At 35.2% G+C, this 18,006-nt stretch overlaps 1 protein-coding gene across 2 annotated transcripts in view; it reads right to left on the reverse strand.

The window, feature by feature from the left end:
• Nucleotides 1-432: 432 nt before the first annotated feature.
• LOC145694234 (ceramide phosphoethanolamine synthase-like) overlaps nt 433-18,006 on the reverse strand; it is a 91,536-nt gene continuing 73,962 nt past the window's right edge. For both annotated transcript variants that reach the window (XM_081770338.1, XM_081770339.1), the window contains exon 2: nt 433-2,117. In XM_081770338.1, the coding sequence (XP_081626464.1) occupies nt 1,052-2,117 (1,066 nt within the window). In that variant the 3' untranslated portion in view covers nt 433-1,051. The remainder of the gene's footprint in view (nt 2,118-18,006) is intronic.

Consider the following 18,006-nt stretch of genomic DNA (forward strand, 5'->3'; position numbering starts at 1 on the left):
GTAAATTTGAAAATTTAGAGATATGTATTTAGGTCGTAGACAACAATTAACAATTTTCATTTTTGATAATACTCAAATTTAATTAGGTTAATAACCTCCCACGTGGTAAGACGTATTACTGGCGCATATTTTTGTCACTTTTTTCATCCATAGAAGCGGATGAGATGAACTAACCAAACTTACAGTTGCTATAACCATACAAAATTTTAAATTTTGATCAGTTCCCAAACTTAAGGCGATGGTTCTATACACCCCTCCCAAAATCCGGTCTCTTGACGCCCAATACCCAATCTGAGATGGGTGCGACTTACTGGCTCAAATACTATTAACACCTTGTCTAGCCCACTTAGTTCCCCAACTTGAGCATATCTTGATGAGTTCTAAAGCAGCTATTGAGACGGATATTTGTTTCCCTATCAATGAGCGCTGCATTGCATGGTAGACTATTTCTCTGGAAAAAATCGACTATTGTATGCGTCAATTCTGCGATGATTGTAAATTGTTCTAGAGACTAAAGGTCGTTGAACACCTTAATAATAAAGCAAACTGCGTTTTAGTAAGTTGTTTCCATATTTTTTTTATAACTATCTATATTTCATTGTGCGTTATATAAACATATATTAGAATAATTTATTATGCGTAAGAATCATAAGTATTCTAGTAGGCATTTTATGTGTCTATTAGCATATCTAATACATATTTATTTTATGCAATAAAAATATTAAGAACCGGAGTGGGTTATCATTCCAAATCACTGTAAGAAAGGAAACTTCAGTCTATTTTTTCGTTTTCTACCAATCAAAATAGAAATAACTATTATCACTCTCAATCTATCACATAATACATGGGTAGCCAATTTGGTGGTAATGTCGTCTCACTATTGCCATGCGTATTTCCCAAGAGACATTAGTACGGTAAAAACATTTTTGAAAACTAATGATTAAAGGAAACTGCTGTATAAAATTTTTCAGTCACATTCAACACTGTGAATAAACATTGGTCTGTTATTGGCCATGCCCGGTATCCATAACAAGCAATGATAGTTTGTAAATTAAAATGTAGTATTGTTCATAAGAGATTTAAATATTGTTGCTTGAGCGTCCAATACATGCATTTCAGTTACACATACCAGACTTATAAGTGCAATGTATCCTACATACTGTATTGCACAAAGAAATTCCCAGAGCTTATTAAAAATTATCGAAAGAAGGAGAATTTCCATAACGAAATGGAAATTGCACAGTTTCCAGAACCATGTTATAAGCCATGTTAAATTAGATTTGAACGTTTCTTCTTGTAATTCCATTTGTTCTTCACTAACATTTCTCCTCTCGAGCAAGTCCTGATACAAAGCAATATATCTATTCCATGCGGTTGATATTAGTAGAAGCTGAATACCAAAACATAACAACTTTCGAACAATGCGCTTGTACAGGATTTTTTCTTTATATATTAAATCTGGATCTGGATCTTTCGAATCTGAAACCATAAGAAATAGCAGTAATGATTGGGATATTCCTCTCCTTGGTGGATTCTGTTTTAAGAATAATAAGCAGCCAATGATGAAAGCAATGCATCCAAGGCCATCGCAAATTCCGTCTATGAGAAAGCCCATGCTTCCTATTTCTGACAAATCACCATAAATGTTTTTACGTTTTCTTGCAACACTTCCATCCAGTGCGTCGAAAAATGTTCTTATTTCAAACAACAACACACCTATTCGTCTTGTGACGAGATCAGCAGCTGATACACATTTAGCTGCGATTATAGCTACGAAAATGTGGAAAACACTTATTAAATTGGGAGATATGAAGCTTATCTTATAAAGACCAAAAACTGAATTTATTTCACTTGCTGCCGGTCCTAGAATATAATGGTTTGGATGGTCCATCATCAGGGATTTCACTCGAATGTGACACAATGGAGAAAACACACATTGGATGTGGTAAGATTGGTTATATCGTTCCTGTTTGAGATTGTATTTTTGAAGACGTAGATACAACAACGTGTCCATTGCAAGAAAGTAAGTAATGAAACACAGAAGTACACTTAAGATAACTTTCCTTTCGATGGCTGGTCTTCCCATTGTATCATTGTTTATCACTCCTTCCGTTAACCTAAAAAATAGTGAAAATGAAAGCAATTAGAAACATTAAATAATTTCCGAGGAATGAACATTGGCTGTTGTACTTAAAGAATAAACGAATTTGAAGATTATACGTACTTAAAGCATAAGTTATTATTTTTACCATCAGGTACAATACTATATTGCAAAAATGTTTTAGGGTTCTTTCAATGTGTAGCAAAAAGTGTGGGGTTATCCTTTGTACAGCGGGGGACACTTCTAATGGTACACCTTAGCCGTAAATCTCCATATGGCTGTACCATTTAGAAGTGTCCACCGCTGTACAATTATATCAGTGATTTTACTTTCTTTTTTACATAATATGCATATTCTTTTTTGACAGTGGCTACTTGAATGGTAACCGTTCGCGCCCTGTGACCGATGATTGGTAATGACGTTACTATCAACTAAGCAATGACAACGCGCTTTATGGAACTTTCAGCAAACAGCAAAACACGTTTCTGTAGCTGATGTGAAAACTGAAGCATTTCAATTTTAAAAGTTTTGACGCTTTGCAAGACTTCTTACCCCAAAAACAAATGCAACAGACTTAAAGTTCGATTCGAATCGAACAAAATAGCGGACTCTCAAGCTATTTTATATAATTGCAAACAAGCTGTAAGATAACAATAGGAAGTTATTTCCTTCCTATATAGAGAATAGTTTGCTTAAAGAGAATAATACAGTTTCCGGGGGTGGTGTATTTATAGCGATTGCACACATACGACATATATATCAGTCAACTCGTCTTGACGAAAGAAAGCGATCGGTACCGGCAATGGTAACAACGGTACACAGTATCTAATACAGTTCCGTTTTCACACATGTAACACACACACACACACATCAATATATATATATATCAATTCATCATGATCGCTCTTTTTTGTCAGGAAGAGTTGATTAATATATACGCGTATGTTGCTGTGTGCAATTGCTGGAAATACCCTACCCATGGCTCAAAATTTCCGGTCGCCATTAGCGACTAGAAATTTAGAGCTGGCGATCAGTTTTCAGTAGAAATGGTTTACTTGTATATGAATTGTCCCATTCAGAATTGATTATCCTGAATCTAATTATCTGGTTTTGAAATTGTATGCCCTGATGTAATCTCTTTCTTTCTCAAACCAAAGGCCGTGGAAGGAAGGGGGAACTCTTATAATTTGTACGTGAGAGATACTGGCGACCATCGTTTTTGGATGGATGAGTTCGTCTGACTTTGAAATTTTGCGCCCTGCCCTACCCCCGGAAACTCTATTATCCGGTGTAACAATACAAATTTAAAATGAATTGAAATTCTATAAACTCTATATGGCTGTATTCATATTCGAACACCGACTTGCAAACACCCTAGCCAAACGAGATTAATTTATTCTAAGAGGAGCAATTCCAATTTCAGTCCTGTACAGGAAAGTTGCCATCTGTGAGGAGATTGCCTAATTTAGGGAAGTGCGATTTCTCAACAACAGGGAAATCTTGTGTGAAAGAATTTGTATAAATGGGAACTTTACGATTTAGTCTGACAACACAGGGTATATTCATAGTGGTTGTCAATTCCTTTGTCTCAGTTGAGGTAGTGTTACCTCCGAGCGCTCAAATATTTTCAATCTGTGCAAAAATCACTACAAATTCGATAAAAGGCAATATATTAAGTGTTTAAGTAAAGGTTGATTGATTTGAGTTCAACGTCCCTTTCTACAAAGGAGCTATATGAGACGTGGACTTACAGCTTAATGTGGGATCTGAACCAATGAGCTTCCGCTGGAAATCGAACCCGTGTCTCCCACGCCAGAGGTTTAAGTAAAGAACATAGCAAATAGCTATATAAGATAGTCCTTGTTTGCTTAAATAACTTCTCACTGAAATAAGAATACGAAAAATCTTAGTGGAATTTGCCCAATATGAAGCGATTTGATGTGTCTAATATGCAGCTTCCCAATTAAAGAGACTAAAGTTTCGATTAGTTTTTGTCTTTCAGATGCCAGAACAAAACTGTGGGATGAAATATGAATGCTGCCATTTCCGCTGTGAGAAAGAAAGAAAGTTTTAAGGAGTTTGCACTTTTAGCATGTCTCAAAGAGCATATGTGATGAAAGTTTGTAACCAAGTTATGCAAAAAGCAAGTTCTCTCTTCACATGTAGAAGATGATTATGCATTACCACGGAAAATACTTATTCTATTTCTTTATGGTTGATGTATGACATTTAGCATTTTATAGTTATAAACAGAATATGTAAATCTTTCTCGAAGTCGCACGAAAAAGGAAGAAATAATTAATTGGAGCAGTTCTTTATCACCCACAGTTGTCGACTAGAACAGAGGAGGTACTTTCACAAACCTAGGCCACAAGGATTTACCTCTTAAACTGTAAAAATAAATAAATAAATAAATAAATAAATAAATAAAAATAAAAAAATAAAAAGAAATAAAATAAAATAATAATAATAATAAAATAATAAAATAAAAAAATGCCTGTTTTGACTTACAATATGGAGAGTATCTCCTATAAGTTCTACAGTTGTCATGCATATAAATGCAAATTGTAATTACAGCTTATTACATCATTTGAAGTACAAAATTATAACAAAATTATCTTTTATTTATTTGAATCAGCTATGAATAATAGATAATAGATTCGGAATGTCTACAACAGTCTGACGTGTCATATATAAGAATAAGAAAAATGAAGCAGAATGTTTATCCTTTAAACGATTAAGAATGTGATGAAGCAGATTGAATAAAGCTATGATATGTTCTTTGTAAGTTCACATTTTGTGTACAAGTGTCATTCAAGAAATCCTTATTTGTAAGAGATGTTCATAGTGACGACGCTGGAGAGGGGGCAGAGAGGAACTGACCCCAAGACCAGGTCTGTACCAAGGATCATTTTATTAGGGCACACGTTATTTTTGTGACACACACACGCATATATATATATATATATATATATATATATATATATATATATATATATATATATATATATATATATAAAATATGTGTGTGCGCGTTATAAAACTTGTATAACAATCCACATTTTTCCCTCATATTTATTCCGTTTATCAATACAAAACTTGGTACGCTCATTTTCTAACTCTTATAGTGTTTTCTGAGGTACATTTGGATTGCGTGTTTTTATCCGGGGCTACTCCAGAGGGGTCCAAAGTTGATGGTAGAGATTTCTCGAGGGGAATTTTCCCGACATCCTTCCAATTTTTCCTGTTCAAGTACGTTATGGGCCCCAATACATAGCACCTCTGGAAAGTTTGTTTCATGCTGAAGAGAATGAACTATAAACCATGACTTTCCAATGAATAGTGTTGATGCAATTTCTATTTCATTGCGAGCGTGTCTACGATTTTCTTAATGGTAACGCGGTGAATGGACTCCAGGGACTTACTCCGTTGTCCATGCACCTAATTTTTTGTGCATGAACATATCTTTTTTATGTTTATCGAATGGACTAGTTTTGATTCGGGTGTCCGGATGACATATTCATGTCCATTCCTTGTGAGATAGGCAGAGCCAAGAATGAGAAAGAGTCTTTTGGATTTCCTGGGTTTCCCGGACTTGAGTTGGTCTTTACTGAGCTGTAGTCATATCTTGGAAATCAGTAGCTTCGACTCCTAGATTCCAAGAGAGAAGTGATCTTCCCTTATAAGGCTCGAGTTTCAACACTTCTTATGTTGGTACTTTTCTGGCTCTCTGGAAAAGTTCCTCCACCAGCAGGTATAACTGGAAGACACTCAGAGGTTCAAAGAATCTGTAGGAGACTGGGTCGGTGGAGCTTAGTGGGTTTTAGCATTTACTTTCAAGATTTTTAAGTATTGCATGGGCAATTAGAAGTAACTCAGCAACCACGTAAAGTCCTTGCGATGACGGACCAGCAATAACTTGTAAGGCAGGTCTTTTAAAGCTAGAGTACATGTCTACCTAAAACAGGAAAAGATGAATGATGTAGACACTGATCATAATGACATGGCAGAAGATAACAACGAATGAAGAAGTTTTGTTTCTTTGGCAACGAATCTTCAGATTCTTCACACCATTAGAGATATGCCGTTATTTGGTAACAGAAAGCAAACGTTACAGCACTCAGCGAGAGTTAAAAATTCTGACAATTATACTGATGTGACTAACCTCTCCATTACTTGCTTAAGCTCTTTATAATAAGTAAGACACAAGTATGCACTGAGAAGCCTCAAGGCACCATCAGACATTTGATACTTCACATTATAAATTGGTAGTTCACGAAATAGTGATAATTAGTAGTAGGGTAAATTTGGGTGAATCCGGACAGTTCTGATGTTTCTTTCTTTTACTATTACCCCGCTAAACGAAAAAAAAAATCCAATACTTCGTTATATTATTTAATGATATGTTGGAATGCAGGTACAACTGAAATTATTTTTTTTAGAATGGAATGTTAAGAAATAAAAAATAATTTTCTGAAAGTTGACAGAATCTTTGATTTGCAAATTTGGGAGGGTGAATCCGAACAGTAGGTTGGCGATTCCGGACACTGAACTTTGAAGCAAGATATATACATGATAGGCATATTTTAGCTTACCATCTTGCTACACTAACATTCTAACATGATAAGTACAGAATGTAAATACAAATACATGATAAATACATACAAATTACTAACATAGCAATTTCTATACTAATTACTGTTAAAACTTAAGCTAAATGCACAGTAGTGTAGCTACCACTATAGTGTTTAATCATTAAACATAGTAATCACATTTGTTTCCATTAGAACTACATTGTACTACTATTATTTGCTAGTCACAACTAGATTATTAGTAAAATGTATAATATGTGTGCATAATATGTGTGCACTGAGACTAGCATTTATTATTATATTTTGCATTAATGACGTCTGCCAGTTTCGTGAAGCACTAGTCATAATTCAGACTCATCGTTTACAGATAAAACACAGTTCCTTATCACCTGCCACACATCTTTCATGAAACCATTTCTTAGGCTAGTTTTAGATGGAAGCATTTATCGTAGTATTTCTCGTAGCAGATGTGCTACCAAAAATTTCATATAATATTCTATGGCATCAAAAGTATATGGTGCTTTTAAACGGTAGCATTTTGATAAGCTACCATAGTAAACAAATCACTGGAGAAGAGCGCAATTATGGCTCCGAAATTAAGCGTGAGATAGCTAAAGTTATAGTAATTGTAACAACAGTTCTCGCCGGTCATATTAAAAAGCGAAAATCACAAAGAAGTATGTGGACAAAAGCATCCCTACTCCAACTCATTTTTCTTTACTACAATTCAATTTCCCACACAAAACAAAGAGCATGGATATTTGGCACAAAATCATTCGCTTCTTTTTAACACACCACGACGCTGCAATCGGACCAGAAATGCTGGGGAAAATGCTACGAAATAGGGCAGGTTCTATCGACAAGAAATGCCATACGATATTCCATGGCATGGGAAATGCTATAGCATCTGCTACTTTACACTGTAGGATATCGATGATTCGATTTTTGCTACGAGAAATGCTACGATAAATGCTTCCGTTTAAAAAACTAGCCTTACAGTACAGAACACTCAGGAACCGTATTTGCTTGATGATAATGCATAATAATTCTTCCCATAAAATCCACAGTTGTTTTCATCCATACCTTCGATTGTGCTTGAGGAGACAGTTTGAAACAAACTGCAATTAGTGACACTTATCTTTTAGCAACAGCTAGCTTTTGGGATGTGGGTTTGGAAGAAGCAACAGCAGGAAGAGCTATGAACTGTTTAACTGAGAGCTCTGAAGGCGATTGAGATGTGTTTGAGGATGAGTCTGATGACATAGAAGAGGGATTGTTTCCAGCTACTGGCGGATCATGTTTATTCGACAAAAGAAATTCATGTTCCCGAACTTGTTGCGGATCAAATGGAAATATACCAGATGATGTAGCCATTCAATAGTATAGAATTTCCGAGCACCTTATGATTAGTATTTTGTAATTTAGTTGTGTTGGTAGATCTAAGATAATTTTATAACTTTTTCTGGTAATTTCTCGGAATCCATTTATGGCAAAAATGAATAGACGCTAGATATAAGCAATAGATCTCACGTAGGGCCTCTATTTCACACTCATAAACGTGAAAAGCGAAAGAATAGAGATTGTTCTGAATCCTCTTAGTTCATTAATCACATTGTCCGGATTCAGCTTAACGTAATAAACGTGTTTGAATTCACCCTTCCCTAAACGTCCGGATTCGCCTGTTTTGAGCACTGTAAGCTTGTGCATGCGTTGAGTATGCAGTCGCAAAGTAATAGAATTATTCCAATATGCAACGAGTAAAATAGTGTCTTCGCTTCGATATATGTCTTACTTAACCATTTTCTGATAACCACTTCTGTATAAAACCTTAACATATTCCACTAAAAAGTTACATCAGTTCAACAAACGTGCCTGTTTCTTCTTCTTTCCCCACCCCGAACTCTTTGCACTTCCTACTAAGCACTGTACTGTAGGAAGGTACAGTGCTTCAAATAGGTATCACAGCAAGTCTCCACATTACACATATGAAGAACAGTATTATCGTAAGCTTAGGATGTCCGGATTCAGCGACTGTCCGGAATCACCCAACCTTACTTCTGGCGTGCGTGTGTAAAGTCGGTTAAGTCAAAAAAATCAGAAATTGAGATTTTTGCAAGGTCTTGTGTAAAAAAAAATTCTGCATCTTTGTGTCTAGTCGGCTAAGTCATAACTTCATATTTAAGAGAGATATGGAAGTGTGCACAATCAGACAAATGGGCAAAGTTAATGTTTTGCGTGTGTAAAGACGGTTAAGTCAGAAAAACGTGACTTGTCTGACTTTGAACTATTCTTACTGTATGTGCGTAGTAGGTTAAGTCAAGATTGAATGACTTGTCCGATTTTACACCTGATTTTGTGGTATACTGAGTGTGCAAATACGGTTAAGTTGCATCGATATGCTGTATGAAACTTGATATTATTCCTTCTGTCCTTGAAAAAATATTTTAGTAGTGTGTGTGTATTCTACTATGCTTGCAGGTGGTGCGAGGGATATACTCGTGTTACAAGCCGAAAACAATAATAGTAATAACACAACAATAGCTTCGTGTAGTTTCTTTAGATTGAAAATAAAAGCAAAGCTCAAAATAAAAAAAGCAAAACTTTATATGTTTTGTTTCCTTTTCTAAAGCTAGCTTTTGAAACGCAAAACTGAAAAGGAAATTCTAGCTTCAAGAATTTCTAATAAAGCCGCCGCCAATACAATAGAAATCTTTCGTTCGAAACGTAATTTAATCACTAATATGACTACGGTCGGAAAATTTACTTATTTCCTTCTCTACGAGAAATTAGTAGCACACTCTCCAGCAGCAGTTGTTAGAAATGCTTTCCAGGAGTAAGATGATTGTTGCGTTAGCTAAAAAACGCAAAATGGAAGACTCTCTTGATGACATTCAGCAATCAGATAACTTAAGGCAAATAATTGACTGTTCTGATGATAGCGATAAAGATCCTCTTTCTAACCCAAACTACTATTCAGAAACACTTTCGGATTTAGATGAAAACGTGGATGATAGGAGGGTAATAACGAGAGAAAAAAAAGTGGTGGAATAAAAAGACGAAAGAAGGTTAAACGTCAGTTTGCTAAAAACATCGAAATAGAAGACAATAGTACAGTTATGGTGAGAGGTAAAAAAATACACTATAAGGAATCCTTTAAGATTTTTGGAGAACCACACGAACATCTACCCAGTACTTCTAATCAAGATGTAACACGTAATCAAGATCTCTTCAGCCAACGTCAAGATATTAGTATTGAGAAAGAAACAAACGAATCAGTTCATGAAGGGATAGAAAAGAGAGGAAGCAAAGGTGATACAAGAGAAGTACGGCAACAAAGAAAAGAAGCCCGAAACACAGGAAAACAATACACAACAAAATCAGGAAGTAGTGAAGGAAAAAGTTATGAAACCGCTAGGAACATGCAGAATGAAGTGTAGTGAAAGAATAAAAGATGAATACAGAGTAGAACTACACAAAGACTATTGGAATATGGGAAGCTTCGACAAACGGGTTCTGTACATTTCCAGTTTGATCGATATTCAAGATAAGGCCAATACAAGAATACGGACAAATGATCCTAATAAACACCGATTTAGACAGATAACTGTAAAATACAATTTAAGTATAAATGGAAAACTTGAGGGAATTTGTAAATCATGTTTTATAAAAACATTCGGTAAAACAAAGGCTTTCATTGAAACAGTTATTCAAAAGAAACGGTCACAATTATCTGGAATTCTAGACCAGGACATGAGAGGGAAACATCCAGCAGTTTCTAAATTGCCAGATCAGACAACAGAAGCAGTTAGAAGACATATTCTCTCTATACCAACTTACGAGAGTCACTATACTCGGAAAAAATCTGACAAAACGTATATACCAAGTCACTTTACTTTGTCAGATCTATACAGGGAATACACAAAACAATGTCCAGAGAATCCCGTGAGTCGTAGAATTTACGAGTCTATTTTTCATGAATTTAACATAGCTATTAAGAAAAATAAAACTGATACATGCCATGTATGTGACAAATTTCAAATGAGAATGAAACTGTCAGAAGGTAACGATAGATTAATGATGAAAGAAGAATGGGAAAAGCACACTGAAAAGGCAGATTTGGCATACGAAGAAAAGAGAAGAGATAAGGAAATATCAAGGAACAATCTAGATACTCTTACCCTCACTTTCGATCTTCAACAGTGCCTTCCGACACCAGTTGTTACTAACTCTATTGCATTCTATAAGAGGCAGCTTTGGACTTACAACCTAACAGTTCATAACTGTAAAACGCAACAAGCGCATTGTTTCATGTGGCATGAAGGGCAGGCTTCAAGAGGAGCCAACGAAATTGCTTCCTGTATCTACAAGTATTTAATGGGACTAGAACCTAATGTACGTCAGGTAATAATGTACTCTGATTCTTGCCAAGGACAAAACAAAAATAGCCATATGGCTGTGATGTGCATGGTTGCTATCCAAAACAATCCAAATATATTATCCATCGACCATAAATTTTTAATCCCTGGTCACACTCGTATGGAAAGTGATGGAGACCACAGCTTAATTGAAAAAAAGAAGAAGAAGTATGGACTTCCAATACATCATCCACATGATTGGGCCCAATTAGTTCGTGTTACAGGCAGGAAAACACCATTCCTTGTTACAGAAATGTCAACTGCAGACTTCCTTGACTTCTCATCACTACTGAAACAGGATTTAATTTTACGAAAAACTGACATGGAAGGAGAACGGATCTTTTGGAGAGACATTCAGTGGCTTCGTTACGATCAGCAGAATCCTGGCAGCTTTTCTTTTAAAACACATCTGGACAAGGACGGAATTTTCAGAAAGGTCAGCTTCAGGAGGAGAGGGAGACAGACAAGAAAGCTTGTACCAAAAGTTTGCTACAATGGACCAAATCCTATATCGGTGGAAAAGAAGAGGGATCTACTTGATCTTTTGCCATTCATCTCCGAAACTTTTTGGGAATTCTATAAGAACCTGAAAACAAGCACAGATGTCCGCAACACTTTGCCTGATGCGGTTGAAGATGAAGACATGGAAGACTATATTCCTTAAGCCAAATGTCAGTGTGGTGATATTGTGTTGTGCTGTGAAATCTGGTTGATCTTTTATCCAAATAGTGTGTGTTCATTTTACTCTTTTTATTTATATTAGTTTTCATTACGCATTGTGTGTTACAGAAGTGATTGTGTATTTTGTAGTTGTGCATCATGCCCCCAATTTTCTGTGCTATATGTAGCAGAAAGTGCCTATTTTGCAAATGCTAGAGCTATACAGTGAGACAAAAAGTGTAAAAAATTTAGTATATTTTTCATATTAGAAGACTAGGAGCCTACAAGTGTCATTTTAGTAATATTGTGATAAGTCTTAAACATGATGTGCAGCTTTTTCGTAAAGCATAGTGTTTGTTGATATTATTCATGTGTTCAGTGACGATAAAGCTTCAGTGCATTATTTTTTTCTTTTTCAAGTTTGTGTTATATTACCAAAGAAGTTCCAAATTTTGCAAGGAATAGAGGAATGCAGAATGGTAATTTAATCATTTAAGAACATATTTTACAGATGTCAAAATGGAAGCAAGTTTGCAGCAACATGTAGATCGACAATTCATATTTTAAAAGATGAACCCATAATAAAACTGATTGCAAAGAATTCAGTCAGTCAAGTATTGTAAAGTGTTTTTATTTGTTTTTTTGTTTTAGTATTCTTTTGAGTGTTGTTTGAAGTAAATTTGTATGAAACACATACAGCTATGTCCTTAATGTCATTGAAATATACTTAAGTAAAGCGATAAAAACAAACAAAATCATAAATTATATCCCGTAAAGCTTGCCTTAAGTCTTGTGTAAAGTACGACAAGTCATATTATTTTTCGTGTAAAGTCGGACAAGTCCAAGCTTGAACTGAAGTATATTTTTCAAGTATTGTCTAAAATCCAAAATAACTTTCAAATTGCTGAGATGTACGTGTAAAATCGTTATTCTTGTATTAAAATAACAATAAAAATAAATAAAATTACTATGGCCTCATTTAGGGATTTACAGCGATTTTTCAAACTTTCAAATTTATTTTTCTCAATTAGTGTTTTTCTGACTTATCCGACTTTACACACGCACGCCAGATGTATGTACTGATTAATGTAGTACTTGGTTCAGTATGTAGTGAGTGTACGTTTTTATCGATGCTGATCAGCGTTGAGAAGCGATTCGGTATTTTAAATTTAGAAAAGGATAAATCTCTTCCACAGCATTAAAAATAACCGTTGGTACATTATGCACTTACAACGAATTACGGATAATAATCATTCACCTTGCTTTTTTTTTTTTAAAGCTATAGTCGGTTGGGAACACGAACAACACACAAATTTCTGTGACAATCTATTTAAAAGAATTTAGGGGATACGCCTTCTTTGTGCAGCATTCGATCCTTAGTGGGGCACAAATTTGATGGTATTGACTGAGGACCTTAAGGTGATTCATCAGCTACTTAAGTGGCAAAAACAAATTGTGACCTAGAAAGTTAGAAAATACATTGTCCGTATTCGATGGTTTAATCACGGACTAACAAGGAACCCTAGGTATCGATCAGAGCCTGATGTTCATGAAACGTTGTGTATAGAGACAGTGCCAAGGGAAACTCGCATAGCCAAAATTTTAGCTGCAGTGTCCAAGACGTTGGAACACTAGGGTTCAAGAAAGATCAATAGTCGAAGGTCAGTACTTTAAGGACATGGTGAGAAAATGGACGCTTTCTTTTAAAGCTGGTCATTGTAACGACATGAAATGAGCATATATGGATACGAGATGGTAGATATGATCTGTTAACAGTGATAAAAAGAATATCCGCCATCTTGAAAGAGGCCATGCTGAAGCTGGTACGATTGGTGTAAATGAGAAGATGGTCATGCAATGCATCAATTTGAATGTGAATAAACCTGTTGGTGAAGTCTGTTGTGGGATTACATTATTCATGTGATTCTAGTACTGGTTTAGGTACAAGATAAGCAAAGTGTATCTCATGGCACTCGAGCAGATGGAGGGTATGGAGCGCTATGAGTGGGATCAGTGTAACTAAAGAAACAGAGCGAAATATAGGGTGGCCCAAAAGTAGATATACAGTCTCGTACTAATCAACTCATTGCTTTTTATATCATTTCTTATTGTTATCAATCAGGTAGACTTAGTTTCTTTATTATTTGTTCTTAATATCTTTTTAACTTATACCTTAAGCTCGGAACAGCCGAAGCAAATAAACCTATAAGCCAGAATGTTATACTTGATCAATGCAGGGTTGTATAGCTACCTACTTTTGAACCACCCTGTATAATTGTAGCACTACTTGATTTGTCTAAGAGACAATTTTGTGTAAGAGACAACATGTAATTGGTGTGGATGGGCTGATATGATAATGCCTCATAATAATGCCATGGTTGATATAATGGGTAGTATATAGTATTTACAAATGTAATAAATTGGTATTACCAAACTACAATGTAACTACAGGTTGTTGTGTTTTGGGAACGTGAGATTCTTAAATCCCACGCATTTCATTTGCAGCACGTGCCCGAGTCGAATTGTTTTTGCTTGGTGCGAAAAATGACACCTCGTTATTACCCGAACCCGTGAAGATCAGTCAATGAACTGACAGTGAAATGTATTATGTTCGTAAATCACAATAATATGGCGGGAGGAAACGCAGGATATTGAATGAATGAAACGAGTAAGTCTCTGTGTGAATGATGCATTTGGCAACGTCGCATTTCATCCTCAAAACAACATTTGGCAGGTCGCAAAGGCGTTCCTGGGGATGGAGCAAAGACATCCACACTTTGGAACTAAAGATCGTTTGATCGGACGTAAAAGAAAACCATTCGTGTTATGTCCATTCGTGTAACTGCTTCAAAAGTACCAGTAGTTTTGCGTATGCTTTTTTACCGTTCAAGAGAGAAATTGATAAAATGGTAATGCTACTAACCAATGCTAAAGGTCAGCTAATAATCGTTATACCTCTATTAAACGGCGTGACAAATATCTTGGCATTTGAAGGCGGTGCTCCAAGTTCCCTTTAAATGCTGCTAGCAAATGAGAGGCCTGCGGTATTGCCACGTTTATTTTGTACACATTTACTTCAGTCTATTCCCTGCTACCTGATCGCACTGTAGTTCGTCTGCTTAGCCATTTCATAGTCGCACCCCTTTACCACTTGTCAACGTCACGTCAGAGCTTGCGTTTTATTCGTTTAGCTGAAATGCCAAGATGTTTGTCACAAGCTTTAGATCAACGTTTGATATAAGAATAGTTCGAAAATTCTGTAATAAAAGGTTTGTATAAAGCGGACATATGAATGTACCAGAGGTATAGCCATCAAGTTTATCTAGGAGGGGCCCGTCGTTTTTGTTGGGGGGCAGCTACAACGTACAAAGCCAAAAAATATTGTGTTACAGCTAGTGATTCTGAGCGAGACCTTAAAAAACCGGAAATTTTTGACCCGTACGGAAAACTAAAAATACTGTTTTTTCTAGTTTTTTTCTTTTTCTCCATAAACTTCATGTACCAGGTAGTTGCTTTTATTATACTTAACCAAAAACTACTGTCCCAGACGTTATAACTTTATGCATAACCATTTCAATTTAAACCCTTGTACACAGAACCTATCTACATAAGACTGATTTTCTTTTAAATTTCACTTAATTTCCTTAAGATTTCCTGACAAAAATATTTATTTATTATTCGTGACTAAAAAAAAAAAAAAAAAAAAACACTACAATTATTTTATTAGCAATATCTCACTTTATGTTTTACATCACGTACGCAAAAAATAAAACGTATAAATTCAAACTGGAAAACAATAAAAACGTTGTTTTTCAGCAAATTTTCCATATGATAAAAAATATTTTTCTAAACACTAGTTACAGCATATAAAAAATATAATACTGTATACTTACAAATTAGTTTAGCACCATTGTTTTATGGCAGTATTTATAGTACCTTGTTAAAACGTTTGTCTTCAAACTGTCAAATATAAATCACAGTAAATTGTGTAATCTGCTGTCACAAAAAAGTATTTTCCGAAGTCCATTTGTTTATGATTCAATTTATGTTGACACAAATGAAAAGTATACACGGAAGTATATGGAATAATATAGTATAAACGGAAGAGATACCATACTATTTTTGGGGCTGCGGTGGCTCAGTGGTAGAGCGTTCACCTCTGGTGCATGGGGTCCCGGGTTCAAACCCTGCTCCCGCCAAGTGAACTTTATGGTGGACAAACACCGTGTGCGTGGGTTTTCTCGGGGTTCTCCCGTTTCCTCCCACTTTCTTAATTCCACCATTTCATTCATTTCTCATAATCACCGTCTCCTTTAGCCTAACCGGCATAACCGTGGGACGTAAAACTCACAGATTTCATTTCATTTCAATACTACAGTATTTTTTGATCGGTAAATAACACTGTGCAACAAATTCTCAACTTTTTTCTCTTTCCTAAAAAAGAACGACTGATTCCTATAGAACCTTTTACGCTGATTAGAGTGATGTAACTGGAATTTCTGTATCAGCCTCCAATTCTGGAAAATAGCCGCTTAAAATTTTAATATATAATATGATTATAGAGCAACCCAAAAGCGTAAAAAGCATAAAAAGCATAATAGCAATTTAGACATATGGTTGGTATATTGAACAAGGTTGTGGTTGTCTAAGGGTCCAGAAAAAACTAATTTTAAAAGCTTAATAAAGAATAATTTTAGAAAGTAAAGCATAAAGCATAATTTAAAATATATAGCACAATTCTTGGAAAATTCTGTTTAACTGCAGGTTTAATATTTTTTTAAACCAAAATTTACAATGCAAAATCATTGAGAGCATAACAATCCAACAATGAAAAGCTATTTGTTTTTATTTCTGTACACTTTTCGGTGTTATCTTTTCATGTGGAGAAAAGAAAAAGGAAAAGAAGAAAACTTTCGCGAACAATGAATAGCACACAAGAACTCTACATTGTATGATTATGTGTACCTCATGAACTTCAGCACTTTCTGTATTTTTTGGTAGAATCTCTTCCTTCCCCTTTCTGTATATATTCATCTCTAAGGCGCAAACAGGTGAAACGAAAACGGACTCGAGTAAAGCATATTTGTTTACAATGCACTAAATAGAAAGTTCATTAAATGAAAGAAAGGGTTGCATAAAATATTAATAAATAGACCAAGATATTTAGAATATTTAATGTATAGTAGATATTATACATTATACACGATTAATATAAAACAATGATTGAAATTAACAATAAAGCATAATTAAAAAAAAAAGCATAACTACACAAAAAATAAAGCATAATGTGGGTTGTTCTAATGATTAATATGCTAGGTTAAACATTACAGAGTTCGTAAAGACTGTCTAAATTTTGAAGGAACCGCATGAAATTTAGAGGACAGCTTGCAGATACAAATTCCAACTAATACCTGACCGTGACTGCCTCAAAGGGGCATTTGGCTCCTGGATTGTCATTTAGTAAAACTCATTTTATGCAATTGTATCTACAGTTTGAACGATTCTGTGACAAAATTGCCTACTTTTCAATCAAAGACCTAAATGTAAATATTAACAGTAACTTAAAATGCACATAAAATATGTATTAAAACTAAATTAGTGAAACACAACATACCGAAGTGGAATAAAATAAGAATCTTGCAATGTTTCACAAAATGTTCTTATTGGCGTTACCTTTTGTACGCACTTTCATGTTTTCTTTTACTAAAACGATTACGAAAACTGTCTTGCTTCACAAACTGATAAACGTTCTTATCGGTAGTTCCTTTTCCACGCACCCTCATGTTCTCTTTGCACGATCCAACAATAGTCACCTAACATAGAGACTCCCTTACATTTTTCCGAGTATCTTTCTTCTTGCACACGAACTGTTTAATGACATCTTTGCACCTAAGTTATCCGAAAAGAAGTCCAAATGGTTGTGAAGAAAATGAAGTTTCAAAGACCGTTGCAACTCTTTTCTTGAAAACTCAGTATCAGTTCTTCAACAATTTTGGCATATTATTCAGATTTTCTGTTCCCAGAAAATAGTTTACCATATTCTTCAGCGTAACCCACGCTCTTTTCTCGTTTTCGCTCATGGTTTCGTCGAATTTTGGATATTTCATTACTTTTCTATTTCTGGTCCAACGAATGTCCCTTCCTAAGGTTTGCACCTGTGATGCGAGGAAATAGTGCCTTCAGATAACGGAAGCCACCACCCTGTTTATCTAGAGCCTTGAAGAAGATCTTCATTAAT

This window comes from Thermobia domestica, chromosome 9 (genome assembly GCF_964235325.1).
Source record: "Thermobia domestica chromosome 9, izTheDome1.hap1.1, whole genome shotgun sequence".
NCBI lineage: Eukaryota > Metazoa > Arthropoda > Insecta > Zygentoma > Lepismatidae > Thermobia > Thermobia domestica.